The sequence below is a fragment of the Microcebus murinus genome, chromosome 14 (assembly GCF_040939455.1).
Source record: "Microcebus murinus isolate Inina chromosome 14, M.murinus_Inina_mat1.0, whole genome shotgun sequence".
NCBI classification, from domain to species: domain Eukaryota; kingdom Metazoa; phylum Chordata; class Mammalia; order Primates; family Cheirogaleidae; genus Microcebus; species Microcebus murinus.
In genome coordinates this window covers 77,667,568-77,689,641 of record NC_134117.1, presented here as the reverse complement: position 1 = coordinate 77,689,641, position 22,074 = coordinate 77,667,568, and the positions used below count along the sequence as shown (strand labels likewise).

Below are 22,074 nucleotides of genomic sequence, written 5' to 3'. Positions count from 1 at the left end.
TACCCTATGGCTCCCCGCCCATTATCATCCCCCAAGAATAGACTTTTTATTTATATTTCCTCAGGGAAGAAAGTGGGTGCTCTCCCTGGTAGAGCAAGAACAAATGGGATATTTTAAATACTTTGATTGAGGACACTACTGAGCTTCCCTGGGCCTGGGTGCTGATGGCCTACTAACACTGAACACTGTTCTTTGAGTCGCTGTGATTTTCTCTTTTTAAAAAGCAATAGGCTTGCAAAACAATAAGCAGACATGTTTGTGGATGATAATGCCATTAGATTTGCTTCCTAATTTCTGCACAAAGATCTCTTTTGTCTAGTGCAGATGAATTTTTGCTGATTTGTTTTTATTGTCTTCACCCCCATGGACAGAAGTTCCCCCAGAGCACGAGCTAGGTTGGGTTGATATCGAAGCTCTGCTGTCCCGCAACATACTTTCTGATGGAGGAGGCCAGGATTCCTGTCCTTTTGCTTCTCTGAAACCTGCAGAGGTCAGGCTTGCAGAGAAGGTGGCAGCCCTCACCTCAGAAGCACTGTTTCACCTGTGGGTGTCCTTGGGTCCTTCTAGCTCTCATTAGCTGCTCACTGTGAGCATGGGGGACATTGGTGGCACAGACTGTGTAACTGAAGCTGCTCGCTTACAATTAAGACATAGCCTGGAGGCAGGACACATGAGCCTGAGGTTTGACCTCAGTCCCCTGACACTGGGTTATTACTCACTCACTGATAGTCACTGATGGAGTTCTAGCACCGGGCCAGACCTCGGGCTGCCTGCCACCCAGGGGATCATGAACAACACCTCTCCTTTTCCAGGAATTTCTTAGGAGTAATTGTTGCTTATTTCTCTAGATGAACATTTTATCCCGTGACAATGTCACGCCTGTGTTGTTGCTGAGAAACTGTGCTAGCCACCTGTCAGGTTCGCTGCGAACCATTGGAGCCGTTGCTGTGGGCCAGTTAGGTATGTCAGGCCGTGAGTCTTCACTGCTGTTTGGGGAGGAGGGCTTTGCTGTCGCCGCCTGTGCACTCTGGAATTCTGGAGCAGCAGGCAGGATGGAACACTCCAGGGACCCAGGATGGTGAGGGCCAGGGCTGGGAGAAAACCCAGCCAAACCCAGTTGGCTTTCCAGAGAGCGTGGAGACCAGTTCACCTGGCCACATCTGACAGTCGGCAGTGAACTCAGCTGCTGAGCAGGCCGACACCCATGCACAACGGGAGTCTGTCCATATAGTGAGCACAGGGGGCCTTTGAGCTGAGGCGATGGCCGTGGTCATTTGAGTGGAGTCTGCTGGTCATCACTCAACCGGGCAACAGCAATGCAGCAAGTCGGTCAAGGCTCCAGCCCAGCAGGATCTCGAGGGTAGGTAGGAGCCAGTGGTTGTCAGAGCAGTTGGGAAACTGAGGCTCAGCGAGTGTCTGGCTCACCCAGCACACTGGACTCAAGGTAGAAGGTGGCGCTCTGAAAGACTCTAGGCTATTCAGCCTTTCGATGACCAAGGAAGGACTCAGCACACTGTCTCTCAGCCACCTAAGACGTTCAGAGCCCTCTCCCCTTCCTCCCAGCCGTCCCAGGCACTCTCCACTGTGAGGAAGCTTACAGGCTGGTGAGATGCCCCTTTGTCCCGCAGGGGTGAGAGTGTTCCACTCCAGCCCTGCTGCCAGCAGCCTGGACTTCGTTGGCGGGCCTGCCATCCTCCTGGGCCTCATCTCCTTAGCGACAGACGACCACACCATGTACGCGGCTATGAAAGTCCTGCACTCGGTCCTGACCAGTAACGCCATGTGTGACCGCCTGATGCGGCACCTCTGCGGGTACGAGGTAATCCGCCCTCCCGTCTGAGCCTGGGACTCCCAAAGGGCTGTCGACCCCAAGGACGAGGGATGGGCTCGCTCACCCCAGCGCCGTGCGCCCCAGGGTGGTTTCTGGAGAAGGGCAGCGAAGGTTCCGGGTTCAGAGACCAGCGTCAGCAAGGCGGGGGAGGGCCAGGTGACAGCCAGCCTGAGAGAAGCACTGTGTGGATGGGCATGTCACCTGTCCACAGCTTCTGGTCCCTCTCACTGACAAGTTCAGGCGTCACTGTGGTCTCCCACTGTGTCTCCAGCATGTTGTCTAAGAGCCCAGGCTGCGCAGCAGACCGCCAGGGCCGAAATCCTGCCTCTTCCTCTAACTTGTATTTAACCTTGGATGAGTTATTTTTCTCTGCCTCGGTTTCCTCACCTGTGAGATATGGACTGCCATACCTCCTGTATTACAGGGATGCAGTGGGGATTAGAGGATTTAATATAAGTGAAGGGGTTAGAATTCTGCCTGGCCCAGAATATGTACTCAATAAATGTGAACCATTTTTAGTTCTTGATCTCTTTGTGCCTCAGTTCCTTCATGTGTAAAATGGGGACAATAACAGCACCTGTTTTGTAGAGCTGTGAGGGTTACACAAGTCAGTGTGTGCTGAGAGCTTAGACGAGCACCTGCACAGACGCACTGCTGGGGATAGCTTCCCGCCATCTTCATTGCCCCTCACACTCGCCAAAGTGAGCTGAGACACGCCCCCAGTGCCTTCCCCGCGGCTGGGGCATGGCCAATGAGGAGTGAGGAGGGGCCGGCTGAGAGCGGAGTCTCGGCAAGGCCACTGGGACAGGCAGCCAGTGGTGGCTCCTCCTGGCACAGGGGTGCTGGGAGAGAAAGCCTCCTGTCCCTTTGGCTCCCAAGTCAGAGTTTGAGCAGAAGGCCATATGGTGTCACTCTTACCCCTGGGCTCTCCTCATCTCACCTCTGCACCTGCACAGTTGCACGGCAGCCCCTGCTCTGGTCTCTCCCTCACAGGCCACTGGCACCAGTTACACCCCCATGGTGCAAATATGCCGGTGCCTCTCCCATGTGCAAACCCTTCAAAGGCTCCAGATCATTGACACTATATTCCAAACTCCTTATACAGGCTTCCAAAGCCTTTCAAAACTGGCCACCAACTTATCCTTCCAGCCCTATCTCCCACCCACCGAATGCTTCACACTGAATGCTCCCACCTCCCAAATCCTGCACCATCATGAGTTGCTGAACCTTGGTACCTGTGCCCATGGCTTGGCCCCTCTCCCGTTCTCCCCAGATGCACTCCTTCCATCTTCCCAGATTGAGCTCAAATGGCAGAGGTGGCACCTCCCCTCCCAGCTGGTGGGCGGCCACTCCCGGGCCCAGGGGCAGTGTGGGCACCCTAGACTCAGCTGCTCTTGCCCCTGTGCTGTGACGACCAATCTGCACACACTCACTGGACTGGGAGCTCCCGGAAGTCTTGGCATTTCTCATTCTTTGCCAGTGTATCATTGGCACCATCAAGACACTCAGTACGTATTTTGGAATAAGTGAATGAGTATGTCTGGGTTTATACTAAAACTCAGGAATTGGGGCTTTTGTTATATAAGTTTTATTTGATTATATTGTTAGGGGATTTAGTCTAATATAGCACAAGGATATCTGCTGTGGTTAGGGATTTTGATAATTATTGTGAGCATTTCTTAAAAGGTATAAGGCAGTTCCTGCCCCTATGGGTTTATCTAGAAGGATAAAATAAAACAAGTACCAAAATATTGTAATTTTAACATAAATGAAAATGCAGTAGGTGACCAAGTTCCCTGTGACTCGGTGGTTGCCCAGCTGTCTTGCCGGCAGCTCTGAGCTGCACAGAGCCGGACGGCCTGGCGCTCGCTGCCGCCTGCTTGCTGCGCACTGCAGGGCAGGGCCGGCCTGCAGCGAGCTCTCAGCGCGCTCTCAGCGCGGGTTCGGGAGTTGGAACAGCGCCGTGAGAAGGTGACGCGCACAGTGGCTGACATCACACACGGCTAGGCGGTCCAAAAGAGCTTCGTTGGAACGGAGGGCCCTGGACACTGGGTGGCTGAGTGTCTAGGCAGAGGGGCAGAGTCAAGGAGAAGCCCGTGTGTGGAATTGATTTACTCCACTTACGAGCACTGACACCTCCCAGGACCAGGCACTAAGCCACTGGGGACACAGCGTGAACAAACGGCTTCTGTCCCTCCCCTCGTGGGTCGTACTGTTAATGAGGTGGACAGAAAAATACTATTAGTGTGAGAGGGAGACTCCCAAATACTGCATTTGAGCAAAGAGCCCTCAGATTCAAGAGTTATTGTACCTTTACACATGAAGTTCGAAAAGGGAAATTTTAAAATTCTTCTGATTTATAAAAGGACACATTTCAAATATTCATGTTTTTGAAGAAATCAAAAGAAGCTGGGGAGTGGTAGGGGAGGTGGGGAAGGGCAGCTCTGAGTGAAGAAATAGGGTTATTTTATTTTATTTTTTGACTTCCTTGCCCACTCTTTATAAGGTAGAACCTCCGTCCTCCCTCATCCCTTTCTAGACATCCTCTCACTTTGCGTTTCTTTGTCACCTGCGTGCCCAACTGCATGACGTCTGTTTACCTGTCCCCATGTTTGTGGTCTGTTCGCCCCCGGACCCGTGCTCTGGGAGGGAGGTGCACCTGCTTGTTTGCCTCTGTGCCCTAGAACTTGGGCTCCACCGCTGGTGCTCAGTGAGAGTTTGGGGCTGAGTTCATGAACGGAAACAAGGGCCTGCAGTTAGACGGTTTGCTCGGCAGTGGCTCTCTTCGCTTTTAAGTTTTACTCTGGGTTTACCTGCTGTATTTCTGGTTGGATTAAAGGGCATAAACTGCTCAGAGAGGTTATCTCCATCTGACTGATCCACCGCCCCTTCTCAGAGTAGGCGACAGCCAGCTGAGTTTGATGGGATAGCTGTTCCCAAGGCGGGAAAGAAGGACAGTGTTCCGACTAGCATTAGCAGCGCTCAAGGGATCCGGCACGGGTCCCTGCACGTGGCCGGAGGAAGGGATGGTTGTGGAGCAGTGCACAGCAGGCCAGAGGGAGGGGAGGAGAGCGCCTGACTCTGCTACTGCAAGGAGTGTGGATTCTGTCTCCAAGGTGACAGGCAGCCATCGGCAGGCTCGGAACAGGGAAACGGATGAGTGATGCTTTAGAGTGCCCCTTGACGTCAGTGTGGAAGATGGCTTGGAGGGGTGAGATTCAAGCAGGGCATCGGGGTAGAACCCCACAGGATACGAGACTGTGCCCTCGGACCTGGAGCATCTCAGGATTGGCGATCAGTCTGGACAGGTGGCACTGAGGTAGCCAGGGCTATGTGCCCAGAGGGTGCAGATAGGAGGGGAGGAAGACATCAGGGACATGCTCAGTTGGAAATGTTTGTGAGACTTTGGAGGTGAGATGCCAAGTAGGCTAGATGGCTCTTGAGCTCAGAGGGGCAGGCTGGGCTGGAAGTGTACATGCGAGGATCTTCGACGTTATGATGATGATATTTAATCCAAGGAAATTGATGAGATAGTCAAAGAGAAGGAATAGAGAAGAGAAGAGGAGAGGACTGAGGAGGAAGCAACGAGGCACTCCCTACACAGGGGTTGGAAATATTAACACCCAGTAAAGGAGATTGAGAGGAAAGAGGGGAGAGAAACCACAGAGCGTTTTGTCAAGGAATCTGAAAGAAGCAAGTGCTTCTGGCAGGTGGGTGTGGTCAAACAATGCTAAATGCTGATAAATAGTGTGGCAAACTAAAGACAGAGGTGTCACCGCTGGACATGGCCACCTGGAAATCACTGGTGGCCTTTCTGGGGAAGGTGGGCAGGTGGGAGCAGCAGCTGCTGAGGTGGGTTGAAGAGAGAACAGGAGGTGAGTCACAGAGCCAGAGTGTGCCAAGGGTGCTTTCTAGAAGGCTGCCTGGGAAGGGGAGGAGTGGGGGCAGAGGCAGAGGGAGTAGGCATCAAGGGATGGCTGGTTTTCAGAAGAGAGAGCATGTTTGCGCCTGGAGTAAAGTGACCCAGAAGGGAAAGGAAGGCGGGAGGGGAGGCTGGGAGAGAAGAACTATCCCAAAGAACAGTGTCTTTGAGCTGTCTTGAGGTGACACCTGTTTTGAGGTGACAGGTGGGATCAGAGGCCAGGCGGATGGGAGCCCTGCTCGCAGCAGGAAGGGTTGTGACACAGGCATCGGTGGGTCTGGCATGGGAAGGCAGGGGTGTTCAGTCTGATGGCTTCTGTCTTCTCAGCAGAGGATGAGGCTGGGCGGTGGGAGGGGAGAGAGGTGAGAGGAGAAATAATGAAATCATGGTCCTCAGGACAAGAGAAACTAGCTCATTAGAAAAGCAGAATTGGACTGCCAGGCCCAACTAGGTACCAGTTTGACATTTGACACTAGTAATATGACGTGAAGCCAGTCAGCCTGAGAGTGTGACGTTTCTCAGGCAACCTTTGGCCCTCCTAATTATGTCTTGGTGGGGCTGGGGAGATTGGTCCGATTTCAGATATGTGGAAAAAGTGACCAGAACAACCTGAAAAGACATTGAGTATTGCTGATCATAAGCAAGAGTTCCCAAGGGTGCATGGAGAGAGCACGTCAGCAGGACAGGGAGGGGGCGGCTGTGCTGCAGCTGGGGATGGGGAATTGAGCTGGGGGTGACAGGCACCGAGAGTCTAGGTGACAAGGGTGAGGACCCAGATGCTGACAGGTTGCTGGGCGGCCTGATTCATGTGTGACGGAGGTCAGTAGAGCAGTGAGGTTCGGTGGGACCCGTCTTCTTAGTTCCTGAGATGAGTGGAGACACTAAACCTGCTGCTGGGAGCCCAGCACATCCACCTGGAATGGACGCAACGCATGGCCGGCTTCCCAGGGGCTAGTGTGGCGGGAAGGCACGTCTGGTGGCTGCAGCTTGAAGCGAGGTTGGGCATACCTGGGCTTGTGGGCAGGCAGGAGCTTCCTGGTGATGCAGCACCATTTCTGGGGCGGTTCTGCATGCAAAGGATCCAGTAACAGAAAATTAGACCAAGTCCTGAGGAACCAAGGAGGAGGCAGAAGAGAGTGGTGTTCTGGAAACATGGACAAGATTCAGGGAGCAGCAGGGGCCCAGCGAATGGCTAAACCATAGCACAGAAGAGTGGACACTAGCTGGGAAGCAGCCTTGGACACTGGTCCATGTTTTCTTCTGAGAACGGGGGATGAAGGATGGTAGCAGCAGAGAGCAGAGGGTCTTCCACTGGGCTGACGGCGGGTGCTGTCAGCAGGAGCAGGGGGAAGGAGCTCTGAGGATGCATTTATGAGGAAAATGCTGTGTGTTTCAACCTTTTCAGGTAATGGCATTGCTCCTGAGGAGAAAGGTCTCTCTCCTGAACCACCGGATCTTTCAGCTGGTGCTCTCGGTTGCTGGCACCGCAGAACTGGGCTTCAGGCCATCCGCCATCTCCAACGTTGGTGTCTTCCAACACATCCTCTGCAATTTCGAGGTAAATCGAGACTGGCCCTTAGCCCTTCAAGGGGGAGCGTTTGTGCGAGAGCGAGTAATGGTAAAACATGTGAAAAAGGCTGCAGTTTCCTCTAAATTCAGGTCAGCTTCCCTGATAGTCATGATTGTAGTGAGAGGGAAAACCACAAAAGTTTTGGAGTCCAAAGGCCCTGATTTATAATTAAATCCTGCCACCCATGGGCTGTGGCCTCGGGCAAGTCTCTTGTTCCCTCTGAACCTCACTCTGTTCTTGTGTGAAATGGAGACCATCATCTCTTCTTCACGGGTTGTCGTGGAGGTTAAACCAGATCATGTCTGGGAAAGGATTGTAGAGCTGTAATGTAGCATATACAAATGAGAGTTAAGAAAAAGGATCCCAATTTCTTTGGATGGTGCTTTGCCGTTTCCAAATGATCCTTTAAAGGGATGGCTTGAGAGATGCTGAAAGACATGCCTGGCAACGGAGGAGCGTGACACAGGACCATTTGGGGAGGATCAATCCATTCACGAAGCATCATTTACTGAGCATGCACTGGGTCAGGGATTGGCCATGTGCTGGAGATACAGCAGTGAACAGGGCCATCTTCCCCACAGCCAGATGGGCCTGGGACACAGCAAAGGTGACACTGCAATGTGCTAGGTCCCACAGTGAGTCAGGCACAGGGCATCTGGGAAGTGGGAGTGAGAGGACAGTTAGTTTAGTTGTAGGGATCAAGAATTCTGGGACTGAGTCTGGTAGAATTCAAGGGGGAAAGAACCTTCCAGGTGGATCATGTGCACTTTTTGCAGATATGCCAGGGTGCAAGCAGGCATCAGGATTTGAGACAAATGGCTTGGTAGGGGCCTGCAGGTTCGTGTTGACTGCAGGAGGGGAAGGGAGAAAGGACAGACCCAAGGTGCTAACCTGCACAGTCTGTGCTTCCGCCTGTACATGTTGATATCTGTGGAAGTATTTTAAAAACTGTTTATTTGCTTAGTAAAAATTAATATATATGTTTAGTTTATTACAGAATATTTTTAAATTACAGAAAAATGGGAGGAAACCCTCCTCTTTGCAAGACCCAGTCAACTGTTGTCAAATTTGGATGCATTCTCCTGTAGTATGTCCTATGCACAACATATGTTTTTAATCATAGTAACTATTATACTGTATCAGTTAGAGTGCTGCCTTATCTTACATAACAAAAAATTTTTATCATTTTCATTATAAACATTTCCATTGAGGTCAGATAATGCTTGGTTGTATAGAGGGTTTCTTCACCATTCTCCTATTGTCAAATTCTTAGATTATTCCTATATTTTATTGTTATAAATGCTTCTATAGACAACAGTTTTGTGTATATATTTCTCCAATTTTTAGTAAGAAAGATTTTTTATTGTTTGGAAACCTAATAAATAAGGCCAGTTATAGACAATAGGATATTTAATCTCTATTGCTTATACTGACCCACTCTATGAAACCAAAAGATGACACATATTTTATAATAAATTATCAAAGTTGAATGATGAAAATAAAGCCTTTATAAACAATTTTTAGATTGTTGACAAGTTTTGCCAAACTTCTGATATTTAAGGATATTAACTGAGGGATGGCATGAGACTTTTAGTTCTATGATTCTGGTGACAAGAGCCCGAGGCAGCAGCGTCAGTGTTGAGATGGCTACAGCAATCCAGCAGGAAGATTCTGAACCCTGAACTGAGACAAAGGCAGTGGGATAAAGAGAAGAGTTAATGAAAAGTCAGAACGTGAACTAGAAGAGATTTGGAGCCAAATGACAAGGGAAATGCTATGTATCGAAACAGCATTGCGCCGCAGGGAAGGCGAGACCGGAGCGAGACTCATAGGCAGCCATGTGTGTGTTAGAAGAAAGAGCATTTAAAATGGATGAACAGAGCCTCCAGGCTGAAAAGCTAGAATGATCAAACAAACAAAAACAAAACTCGGAGAAAGAAGGAAGGAAAAATATACATGAGAACATAAGTTAATGGGAAAGAAAATATATACACAGGATCAACAAGGCCACTTACTGGTTCCCCTAAAACACACAAACCTCTGTTAAGATTGGTCAGTCAGGAAAAACAGAGAGAGGGCGCATGCGAATCATGGAGGAAGGGAAGGGGGCGCTGGAGGGAATGAACAATTAGAAAAGTACCAAGGAAACAGGATCAAACACTGTGTGCCAGTGAGTTAGACAAGTTAGCTCATTTGAACCATCTCACAGAAAACTTAAGTTTTCAGAGTTCACTCAAACAGAAATAAAAAAGCTCAACGATCTCAAAACCATCAAACAAACGGAATCACTTTCTAAAATCTGTAGGAACAAAAACATTCAGAAAGGAAGTCCAGGCCCAGGGGTCCACAGGGCAAACCTACCAGTCAGGCATAGGCTCTTCCAAGCCCTGTACATGGAGGGAGATGCAAGGGGAGCGAAGGAGGGACAGGGAGATGTGAGGGGTGGGAAGGGGGGACAGGGAGTTGTGAGGGGTGGGAAGGGGGGACAGGGAGATGTGAGGGGAGGGAATGGGGGACAGGGAGATGTGAGGGGTGGGAAGGAGGGACAGGGAGATGTGAGGGGAGGGAAGGAGGGACAGGGAGATGTGAGGGGTGGGAAGGGGGGACAGGGAGATGTGAGGGGAGGGAATGGGGGACAGGGAGATGTGAGGGGAGGGAAGGGGGGACAGGGAGATGTGAGGGGAGGGAATGGGGGACAGGGAGATGTGACGGGAGGGAAGGAGGGACAGGGAGATGTGAGGGGAGGGAAGGAGAGACTGGGAGATGTGAGGGGAGGGAAAGGGGGACAGGGAGATGTGAGGGGAGGGAAGGGGGGACAGGGAGATGTGAGGGGAGGGAAGGAGAGACTGGGAGATGTGAGGGGAGGGAAAGGGGGACAGGGAGCTGTGAGGGGTGGGAAGGGGGGACAGGGAGATGTGAGGGGAGGGAATGGGGGACAGGGAGATGTGAGGGGAGGGAATGGGGGACAGGGAGATGTGAGGGGAGGGAAGGAGGGACAGGGAGATGTGAGGGGAGGGAAGGAGAGACTGGGAGATGTGAGGGGAGGGAAAGGGGGACAGGGAGCTGTGAGGGATGGGAAGGGGGGACAGGGAGATGTGAGGGGAGGGAAGGGGGGACAGGGAGATGTGAGGGATGGGAAGGGGGGACAGGGAGATGTGAGGGGAGGGAAGGGGGGACAGGGAGATGTGAGGGGAGGGAATGGGGGACAGGGAGCTGAGAGGGGAGGGAAGGAGGGACAGGGAGCTGAGAGGGGAGGGAAGGGGGGACAAGGAGATGTGAGGGGAGGGAAGGGGGTACAGGGAGAGTGAGGAGAGGGAAGGAGGGACAGGGAGCTGAGAGGGGAGTGCAGGAGGGACAAGGAGATGAGAGGGGAGGGAAGGAGGGACAGGGAGATGTGAGGAGAGGGAAGGAGGGACAAGGAGATGAGAGGGGAGGGAAGGAGGGACAGGGAGATGTGAGGGGAGGGAAGGAGGGACAGGGAGCTGTGAGGAGAGGGAAGGAGGGACAAGGAGATGAGAGGGCAGGGAAGGAGGGACAAGGAGATGTGAGGGGAGGGAAGGAGGGACAGGGAGCTGAGAGGGGAGGGAAGGAGGGACAGGGAGATGAGAGGGGGGGGAAGGAGGGACAGGGAGATGTGAGGGGAGGGAAGGGGGGACAGAGAGATGTGAGGGGAGGGAAGGGGTGACAGGGAGATGTGAGGGGAGGGAAGGAAAAACAAGGAGATGTGAGGGCAGGGAAGGGTAGACAGGGAGATGAGAGGGGAGGCATGGAGGGACAGGGAGATGAGAGGGGAGGGAAGGAGGGACAGTGAGATGAGAGTGGAGGGAAGGGGGGACATGGAGATGTGAGGGGAAGGAACAGGGGACAGGGAGATGTGAGTGGTGGAGAAATCGGAAGTAGAGACTCAGAGAGGGATAGGAACTTGAGGGCTGCCAAACTCCTAGTTCTTAAATAAGGGATAGGCCAGCTTGTTTTTGAGAGTGAGGTGATCTTAGGGGTGAAAGAAGAACGACATCTGACACATTATCCATTTAATATTCAAACTAATCTCATCCAGAGATTTTAACACAGTCCTCAATACAGGGTATGTGACACAGGGTAACAATCAAAAGATTCAATCATCTGTGTTTTCCAGAATTCTACTCTATAATTTTCTGAGGAGCCAGGCAACCTAGAATGTGCGTGGCAATTTATTGTTCTAATGTTTTGGAAAGAAATGGGAGAGGCTAGAAACTTATGGGAAGAAGAAAGGGGTGTAGCATTATTAGACTGACTTTCTCAGTTCTCGCCGCCCGCAGCACTGAGCCTGGCATACGGTTCGTTGACTGCCTGCCTTCATGAATGTCGGCATGCATCCGGAGTGCGCAGGGTTCGTGGGGTCATACCGATGTGCATGTGGGGTGCCGTACCTGGCTAGCCATACCCCCGCTAGAGCTGCATCCGTCCACACCAGCTGTCCCAGTTGGCAGCTGCCTTGCCTCTGTGTGTCTTTGGGCAGTGCCTGTGCTTACAAGGGCTGGAAATCTGTCACTCTGTTCCTGGCTTAAGAGAAATCCACTTATTTTATCTTGGTTTACTTGGCATTCACTCTTTTTAAAAATTTAATGAATCCTTACTAAGTGTCCACTATGTGTCACGTGTGATGTTAGGCTGGGGCATGGGAGAGTGACAGTGCCCGCCTTTGCAGGCCTCCTGATAAACTAGTGTTTGTTTGGGCTCTTTTGCATTCCCTCCTTGGTAAGAGGACAAAGCCGTGGACACCTGCTTAGTTTTAAGTGAGGCTGACTGTTGGCCTTGGGGTCACTGTCCCGAGGAGATGGCTGTGGGACCTGACATGGAGGCAGGGAGCAGGCTCCACGGTCAGAGCAGGTGGCTTTGAAGCCAGTCTCTGCCGCTTAACCAAAGTGTGGCGCCGGAAAAGTTGTTTCCTCTCTGAGCCTCACTCTCTTCACCTGCTAAATGCAGATAATCTATTTGGGTTCTGTGTTTGGCACCTCTTGCCTTCAATAAATGCTATCAGTTACAAGTGCAAACTCTTTTCGCTGCTATATAAATGTACTCTTAGAGACCTGTGGCGGGCCTTTGGAATTGTCAGTATTTAGAGATGAAAAATGGCAGAGCTCTCTAAAGGGAAATGGAAATGGCATGTGCAGCCATCAACTCTGCCCCAGAGGGACAATTAGCAGCTGCCTTTGTTGACTATGAATGAAAACAACCTGAGTGGTAAACTTCACTTTCGGAATCTCAGTGAATTTCACGTCTTTGTGTCATTTACAGTTTGACAGGCAGGAGAAAGCAAGGCTGGGTTGGGATGCAGGTTTTGTAGATGGGTCAACTGAAGAAGGTGTTGCATGCACCTTGCACAGTCAACACAGGGCAAAGCATGGGGGTTAAGACCTGCTGATACTTCCTGTCCTTCCACTTGCTGGTGGTGCGTGGAGCCTGTCACTCAACCATTCTGTCTCATCCTCTAATTTTTTCATCTGTAAAGTGGGAACACCAGCATTTGCCTTGCAGGATCCAGTGAGGATGAGATATATTCGGTGTGTGGACACTTGGGCCATGGGCCCATGGCTGGGCAGATGTGGGAAACGGTTAGTGCCAGTGTCCTTGGTTGGAATCTAGACCCACAGTGAAGCGCCAGGCAGCAGCAGAAATGGGGAGAGATGACCTTCTGGGGGAGGCACCCTCTATGCTCGAGAAGTCAGGAGAGCTGGTCTGATTCCAGAACTGCTAAATCATGTTGGTGATTCCACATTAGAGAATGATATGTCCAGCATCTGGCCTGCTCACATTGCCTACAAACCCTCGTTTGCCATGCCTTAGTTTCAGTGTGTGTTTGTTCTGTCTTCCAGCTCTGGATGAATACAGCAGACAACCTGGAGCTCGCCCTCTTTTCCCATCTTGTGGAAATTCTTCAATCACCAAGGTAGGTTGGGCTTTGGCAGCCTGGGAGTTAGAACTAAAGGCTTCATGCCAAGAATAGAGACTGAGAGGGTGGGAGGGTCAGTAGCTCCTGCCTGCTCCCAGAACAGTAGGTCCCCAGGGGGAAGCACATCCTACCAGTGGCTCACTGCCATGTGCGGGCAGGGCTATTTCTTCTGCTGGTCTCAAGCCTCAGGAAGGCAGGTGCAGAGGGCTTGGAGGCCTCTCCAGCCCCAGTGACTTGCACAAACTGGGGGCTCAGCAAATGTGGCCAGCAAAGCCAACTCTCCCCTTGAGTTCTGACCTTCTCCAAGTCACTTTTTGAATTAGTCAGGGTTCTTTTGGTTGCACATGGCAGAAATATAACTCAATCAGATTAATAAAGGAAAAAAGGAAGGAAAGAAGGAAGGGGGAGGAAGGGAAGAATAGAAGGAGAAAAGAAGGCTGACAGAGGGAATTCAATGGCTCCTACGACTGAAAGGGGCAGATGTTTGCCGGTGGCTGGGTGGTACTCATGTCATTTCATCTCAGCTCTGTCACCGCTCTTGTCTCTGCCTCCTCCACGCTGTCTTTGTGTTGGCAGGCCTTCTTCTCGCCAGCCAGGTGGCTGCTGGGCAGCTCCTCAGGGCATATCCTCAGCTTAGCAGAGTCAGCAGACAGAGCACTTTTTTTATTCGACAGTCCTGGCTCTAGGGTCGTGAGGCCAGGCTGGGAGCATGGCTAACCCTCTGCAGCGAGTGGAAGGGAATTGCAAAAAGGTGATTCCCAAAGCGAGCTGGGAGCTGTGATCCGAATAAGAGAGAAGGGAGGCCGGGAGGCCCGCACATCACCCTGCCTGGCTCCTCACGGATCAGGCTGGCCCAGGGATCATTGGCACCTCTGGTGTGTTGACTGTGTGGACAGACATCGTCCCTTCAGGCAGTTATCATTGAATATCTATCATATGCTCAGCCCCCGCCGTGCCCCTTTCTGAATGCTGAGCTCAGAGGCGAGTGAGACAGTCCGGAGGAGGAGGAGGAGGAGGAGGAGGAACGGACATGCATGCCGCTCAGTGCTGTGCCAGCAAGGGGGCTGGCGGCAGCCAGATTTCCCAGTGGCGTGATGCACATCCTCCTTGTCAAGGGCGTTGCTAGGTCACACTCGGAACTGGGCTGGTTCTGCCTGCTCTGTGTGTCAGGGATGTGGAGCTCAGCAGAATGTAACATGTTAATACCAGAAAAAGATGGCTGGAGAGGAGCAATCCACCCAATTCATGCTGCTTCACCTTTTTTTCGCCCCCACCTTCCACTTTCTTCCTGTACCTGCTCTTGTTCTAAGAAAAAGACATTTACTCTGGGAGCAGTTTTCTTTGGGGAGTAGACTTTACTGGAAACCGGGTTTGTGTATCCTAGGGAGGGATGTGGATGCTTGAATTCTGCCTTTTCTCCTTTGCTCCCAGTGGGGTGTGTATCCACTTTGTGGTTTGGGGCGGGCGGGAGAGTCGCACACGCAGACAGGAGGGCCCGTGCTCCTGGCTGTTGGGAAGTGCTCTTTGGTCACATGAGTGTCTGCTGTCTTTGTTCTGAGTTTTCTGAGGCCAGCACTAGTTTTCCCTGAGGCTCAGAATTTTAAAAATCAATAATTGGGATTTGTCTTTGAAGGTGGTTTCCGGGGGTGGGGGGAGTGGAAGGAACAGGAGGTGAATGCCCCAGTGACTCTGGCACTTGGTGGACACATATTCAATGGTGTCTAGCAGCATCTTGACAAGTTGCCAAGAGAGCATTGGAGTCAGAGGGCCACAGAACAAGCCTAGCTTGGAAAACCTTTTTAGCAGAAATGCAGCAAATTTGGTTCATTCCAGTAAAAGCTTTCACTGCCTCTCTCCTGGGCTCACTAGGGAAGGACCCAGAAATGCTGAAGTTGCTCACCAGGCAGGGCTGATACCTAAGCTCGTCTTCCTCATCAGTGAACCAAGCCTGACCCCCTCCAAGATCCCCACCATCATTGCCATCCTGGGCTGTCAGCTGAGGGGCCACTTTAGCATCCAGGACTTGCTCAGGTACTGCATCAAGCTTCCCAGGGGGAAGGGCAGGGCCTCTGGCTATTTTACAAAGGAATACAGGTCCCAGCTATCTCCTGACCACACTCAACCCATCATCACTTGGAACCTTCTAGAGATTTTTGCTCAGGTTTGAGCTTTGGAAAAAGGGATGTGTTTGCTTGAGCCCAAATGGGACAAGCAGGTTTCCCCAGCAGGGCTGTGTGTTCACTGCCCCCTGGTGCTCAGACTCTCCTACTGTGCCCAAGAATTCCAGAATCTCCCCAAGCAAAGCCATGCTCACCAGCGGTGACTTCATATGTCTGCCTGCTGCACACTGCCCAAAGGACAGTCCCCACTGGCTCCACATTTAGCCTTTTCTTTCCTTGTCACTATCTGATATATTGATCTGGCAGAGCCAGAGTTAACTTCTCTCATGAATCCTGACAGAGTTTAGAAGTCTCTGGATATATTATATTAATCACACAATAATGTGATTCCCCTCAAACTCTTACTTGAAGACACATTTGGGTAGATCTGTGTAAAAACCAGTCATTTGTGCTCAGCAGACTTGGCTGAGCCCCCTTGAAGTGTGTCCTTCTCTCCCTGCTACATAAAGGGTCGGGCTGTTTATCGTGTACACCCTCAAGCCTTCATCAGTGAACGAGAGGCAGATCTGCGTGGACGGAGCCCCAGACCCTTCCGTGCCTGGTGAGAAGACCTTCCCCAGCGGCCAGTCTAAAGGCAGCGGGACGGCCTCACGAGCCGCTGAGAGGCGGGCATTGTGGAGACATTTTGCAGAGGGAAGAGCTGAGGCAGAGGAAGGGGGAGGTACCCAGGGCTGAGCAGGGGTTACCAGGCAGTGGCTTGGGAGGCCATGGTTTTATGATGAGGGTCACAAATGAAATCAAATCATGCATTCTTGCTTCAAAACCTGGAATGCTTCCAAGGCCTCCAGGATAAAATCAGTCCCTTGTAGATCAGCAGGCAGGATCCTTCATGCTTTGGCCTCTGCCTCCCTCCCTGGTTGAATCTCCTCCCCCCTCCTTTCCCATGAGCCCCACCCCCAGCACTCTGCAGCACTGTGGCCCCAAGTGCGGTGGCCTGCCCTCCGTCCCTGTTTGCACGGGCTGCTCTCCCTAGAGCAATGTCATCCCCAGCGCCCACTGGACGAGCCACTCCCAGTCCCACCACGCCAGTCCAAGTCCCCTCCTCTGTGCTGCTGAAGCCCCTTGGGTTTACTGTAACGTACGGATTTGCGATTTGTTTCTTTGAGTCTCCGTCTTTCCCCAACCCGACGCAGAACAGCAGCCACATTTGTGCAGCGCGCCCTCTGCGAGGGAGGTTGGAAGGAGCAATCATGGCCGTTTTGTCCCCGGCCCTCTGGATTGCACTGTCCAAGATGGGAGCCTCTAAGCAATATGTGGCACTTAAATTTATATTAATTAAAATTAAATGCAATTAAAAATGTAATTCCCCACTCACTAGTCACATTCTAAGAGCTCAATAACCACCTGAGGCTAGTGGCTACTCTATTGGACAGGGCAGATATAAAGCAGTCTTATCATCACAAAAGATTCTCTTGGAAAGCGTTACTTAGTCTAGAAAATTTATATTATATTTTACCTTTAGTTCAAGCCTCAAAGTAGGAATTGCTACTCCCATTTTGCAGATGGAGAAGCTGAAGTTCAATGAGATAAGGAGCTTTAAACAGAGATGGGGCGAGAGTCTAAAGAGAGGAAAATATGACCCCACTTCTCTGAGTTACCTCATCAGTCCTAGTTCTCCAGCCTGGTGTGTGCCCTAAATTGGTTGTGAAACAATCAGCAACCGAGGGAATGAGTGAATTGATACCGGGTTATTAGCCAACCTTCCTCACATGAACTTTGTTCTGAAACTTTCATGTAACCTGACATGCAGAAACATTGTTAACATGTCCTTCAGGGCTTTAATAACACTTTAGAAGTCAAATTTTTCTTCCACTGGCTCTATATCCCTCTGCTATGATTCAGGCTCTGTTTTTAGTGTGACACAGATATGCGAAAGGCCTAGCCTGGAAGAAAGTTGAAAGTAGGAACCAAGGGGAGAAAGACCATCATCTTCACCATTCTGGTCCCAGTAACTCACATAATACCAGCACATAGTAGGTGCTCACAAAATGTTTCAGCCTATGATAATTAAAAAATTCTACTGAAAGATAAATTTGCCCTTATCATTTTTAGAATTTTAAAAAATTTTTTTGGAGGTTGGGCAGCATTGAAGATTTTTCTGATTAAAGGAAACTTTAGGAACATTTTATGAAATTCTTTGTGAGCATTGTATTGAAGTCTAGAATCAAATGCCAAAAACCTGGGTCCCATCCATGCCACAATTCTTGAGTGAACTAAGCATTTGGTGAATATGATTGCTTACTGCAGCAAATGTGATGTCTCTTTACATCCGTTTTCTCTCAAATCTGAATTCTTTTTTGTAGCTGGAAGCCAAACATCTGGAAAGACAATCTGGCTCAGGAACCAGTTGCTGGAGATGCTGCTCAGTGTAATATCTTCCCCTCAACTTCATCTGTCCTCTGAGTAAGTAGCTCCAGGAAGAGCAATTTGGCACAAGGTTGCCTCATATGGGGTGCGGTATTAAACCTTTTCTTAATGAAAAGTTTAGCATCTCCAAGTCTGTTTTCTGCAATGTGTTTCCTGCACTCATCAGAAAGAAAATTATATTCTCTCCACCCAATAAACCAGACCTTGCCCTAAGATATTCTGATGCAAATGTTAAATGGGCATGAGAAACTAGAAACAGATTTGGTATAATTACAATAAACTCCTTTTGTCACCATCACTATAGTGTAATTGTTATTGTTTTGGCAGTTGGGACGGTTGCTGATTTTGATGTCCTGCACTTGGCAGATAGTAGAATGGAGAAATGGTTAGCCTAAATAACATCTATCAAGGAAAAGGCTTGCCAAATTCTTCTGCTATTTACTGTTAGTGATTTAGTTACTTTTCCAAGTTGGAAGAAGTCTCTACCTTCAATTAACTTTCAAAATAATGTGTAATCATGAAGCTGATTCCATTAAATCCGCCCTGCTGCCTCTCTGGAGTCACTCGTTCAGCCTCTATTTCTTGAGCATCTACTGTGTGTCGACACTGATTCTGGCTCCTAGGAGGCAGCCCTGAGCACATCAGCCCAGATCTGTGCTCTCACTGTGTGCACGTCTTAGTGTGTGTGTGTTTGGGGTGGTGGTGAGGAGTTACCCTTCAGTAAATCAGCCTTGAAAATGGTGCTTAGAAATTTACCAGCCTACATGCCTTTACATTCCTAGAATCAAAATGTGGTATAGCTGGAGGATGCTTTGGAGAAGAGCTGTTCTAACCCCCTCCTTCTCTATCTTTTTGGAAGGAGATATAACATAGTGCAGCACGTAACAGCTAGACTCTGAGATCTAGACCTTCTAGGTTTAAATCCCAGCTCTGTCCCCTCCCCTGGACTGGGGGGGGCAGTTACTTAAGCCTCTCTCTACCCATCTGTATGAGAACAAAAACGGTACTTTCAATAGATGGCTACAGTGAGGATGAAATGAATCAATGTATGGATAGCCCTGAGAATGGTGCCTGGGATACTGTAAATACTCTATAAGTGAACTGCTATCATCACCATCATCACCATCACCATCATCACCATCACCATCATCACCATCATCACCATCACCATCATCACCATCATCACCATCATCACCATCACCATTATCACCACCATCATCGCCATCGTCACCATCACCATCATCACCACCATCGTCACCATCATCACCATCACCATCATCACCATCACTATCACCATCACCATCATCACCATCACCGTCATCACCATCATCACCATCACTATCACCATCACCATCATCACCATCACCATCCTCACCATCACCATCACCATCAACCATCATCACCATTATCACTATCACCATCGTCACCATTATCACCATCACCATCACCATCATCACCATCACCGTCATCACCATCATCACCATCACCATCATCACCATCATCACCATCACCATCACCATCAACCATCATCACCATTATCACTATCACCATCGTCACCATTATCACCATCACCATCACCATCATCACCATAATCACCACCATCATCACCATCACCATCACCATCTATCATCATCACCATTATCATAGTCACCATCACCATCACCACCATCATCACCATCACCATCACCATCACCATCAACCATGGTCACCATTATCACAATCACCATCACCATTATCACCATCTCCATCACCATCACCATCATCACCATAATCACCACCATCATCACCATCACCATCAACCATCGTCACCATTATCACAATCACCATCACCATTATCACCATCTCCATCACCATCACCATCATCACCATCATCACTATCACTACCATCACCGTCACCATCACCATCACTGTCACCATCATGACCCAGCATCCTTGTCATCTACATTCTCACTGAGGAAATGATCAGAGCACAGCATAAGCCTTGCCAAAGTCATCCTGTTGGTAAACATCAGAGGCAAGGGTGGAAGAGAGGATGGTCTCTCTCCGCATTCCTAGTGCAGTGCTCAGCTCATCCCAGTAGGTACCAGCCAGTCAATGCCCAGGACCCTTCCCTGCCTCCCAGAAGCCTGGTCCTTCTTGGCTGGGTTGGCCACTTACCCTCTGCCCTCCAGTTCCCTCCAGTTTCTTCCAGCAAGTTTGTATTCTCCAGACTCATCATTTTAAAGTTCATTTTTGAAAGTGACAGTTTTTTATTTTTGCCTAAACTGATAAAAATGCATAAACTTTAGACTATTCCATTTAGATTAATTTTTAGCAGTATCTATAAAAAGGGCAGTGAAAAATAATTCCGTGTTTTATATGACTATGTTGATGGTAATTAAATTAGATAGGTGGCTTGTCATACACTACTGTGTACATACCAATAGAGCTGAAGTAGGGCTATTAAGGGGCATGTGCATTTTTACATCTATTGATACACAGTTTCCAATTGCTTTGAAAAGCTTCAGCCAATTTACACTGCAGCCATTAATAGACAAATGCATCTAAATGCTTGCCAGCATTTTATTTACCATTCTTTTGAAATATAATATGTACTTTGCTAAGTATTATCCAAATGTTGACCTTAATTTGCCTTCCCTAGGCAACTCGTGAGGCTGTACGTTTTATATTTTCTGGACATGTCACTTGCTCAGGGACTGCGAGATAATTGATTATATTTTTTGACCCTCCAGGTCAAAGGAAGAGCTGTTTCTGAACCTGGGGCCAGACTGGTTCCTGCTGCTCCTACAGGGCCACCTGCATCCAAGCACCACTGTACTGGCATTGAAGCTGCTGCTGCACTTTCTGGCAAACCCCTCCCTCCGTGGGCGATTTAGAGATGGCCTGTCTGCGGGGTCCTGGTTGGAATGCAGCACCAAGGGCGTGGACGTTGTGATGGGTGGGTGCCGCAGGCTCCAGGAAGCAGGGCACCACCTGGTCCTGGGGTGTGAGTGAGGACCAGGCAGGTGCCTCCCCACTTGGGACCTGTGTAGCTCCCTGCAGTAGAAGCCCCTTGACCCCCGACTCCAAAGCCTACACCCACACCAGCCCCAGCACCCTCTAACTCCCTTTGCAGCCTCTCTGCACGCCAGGCACTGGAAGCCGCCTTCCATGCCTCAAGGGCTGCTTAGCTCTGTTCTCCTGGGTACTTTATATGCTGCTTCTCTCCCTGGGATGCCTCCGATGTGGATCCAGATGACCCCTCCTCTAGGAAGGGAGGAGTCCTCCCGAATCAGTCACTTCTGTTATATTCTCTATGCTTCTATTAGTTTCCTCTGTAGTGCTTATCACAATACATAAGCATATATTTATTTGGTATTTAATTGCATAATGTCTGACCTTCCTCCTACATTGTAAGCTTTAAAAGTATCTAGAATGCTGTACATTTGTGGAAACCCTATGTCCTCGTTGCCTAGCACAAGTTGCCTTGTTGGCTCCTACCTAGCAGGCATCAAGTACCTGTTCTTGAGTGAGTGAGTGCGCATGTCAGGAACAGGGAAGGAGTTACTGCTGAGCACTTTCCTGTTCTCATCTGAGGGGGACGTAGATTTCTACCCAGAGTTTCTGTGATGTGGTGGGTGGCAGGGTGTTCCCTCATGTGTCCAGTCCCCACCTTGATCAACAGCTGTTCTCAACTGGATTTTACATCCCTCCCCTGTAATAGACAACCTGAAGAGCCACCCTCCACCGCCTGAGCAGAGCCCCTGCCTGCTTCCTGGGTTCCGCGTCTTGAGCGACTTTCTGGCCCACCACATTCATATTCCAGAAGTCTACCTCATCGTGTCCACCTTCTTCCTGCAGACACCACTCACAGAGCTGATGGACAGTCCCAAAGTAGGTCCTTTGAGCACTCCTGGCACAGAGAATCATGCTTGGTTTTCTGATTCCATGTGACCAAGGCCATACCCTAAGCCACTCTCTGCTTATTTCCCAGTCTTTTTCCAGCTGGGACTATGTCCTGACCTGCTTCCTCCCCTAGCAGCCCCGCTCCCTCGGGTGGCCCTCCACATGCCTCCTAGTGGCCTCTTGGTTTCCCTGGCCTTTGCCTCCCATCATCCCTTCTGGCAAGTCTCTGATTTGGATCAGCCCATTTTCAAATCTTCTCTTTCTGGGCAGGGTCAGGTTCAGACTCCATAGCTGGCCCTGAGACTCTTTGTCTTGGGGGCCTGACTAGTCTTTCCAACCAGGCTGCAAGTCGCCAGCCCTTTATCTATGACTCTGCTACATCATCTC

The 22,074-nt window shown here is 50.1% G+C and overlaps 1 protein-coding gene across 7 annotated transcripts in view; it reads left to right on the top strand.

The window, feature by feature from the left end:
• The window catches only part of LOC105860094 (WD repeat- and FYVE domain-containing protein 4), a 305,642-nt gene that overhangs the window by 118,270 nt on the left and 165,298 nt on the right, over nucleotides 1-22,074 (top strand). For 4 of the 7 annotated variants that reach the window (XM_076010311.1, XM_012744548.3, XM_012744549.2 and 1 more), the window contains exons 22-30: nucleotides 849-960; nucleotides 1,629-1,819; nucleotides 7,159-7,311; nucleotides 13,179-13,252; nucleotides 15,125-15,286; nucleotides 15,885-15,976; nucleotides 17,739-17,838; nucleotides 20,535-20,740; nucleotides 21,506-21,675. In XM_076010311.1, coding sequence (XP_075866426.1) covers nucleotides 849-960; nucleotides 1,629-1,819; nucleotides 7,159-7,311; nucleotides 13,179-13,252; nucleotides 15,125-15,286; nucleotides 15,885-15,976; nucleotides 17,739-17,838; nucleotides 20,535-20,740; nucleotides 21,506-21,675 — 1,260 coding nt within the window. Of the gene's footprint in view, nucleotides 1-848; nucleotides 961-1,628; nucleotides 1,820-7,158; nucleotides 7,312-13,178; nucleotides 13,253-15,124; nucleotides 15,287-15,884; nucleotides 15,977-17,738; nucleotides 17,839-20,534; nucleotides 20,741-21,505; nucleotides 21,676-22,074 lie in introns of those variants that run through there. The other 3 variants (XM_076010313.1, XM_076010314.1, XM_076010315.1) reach the window with 3 other exon arrangements.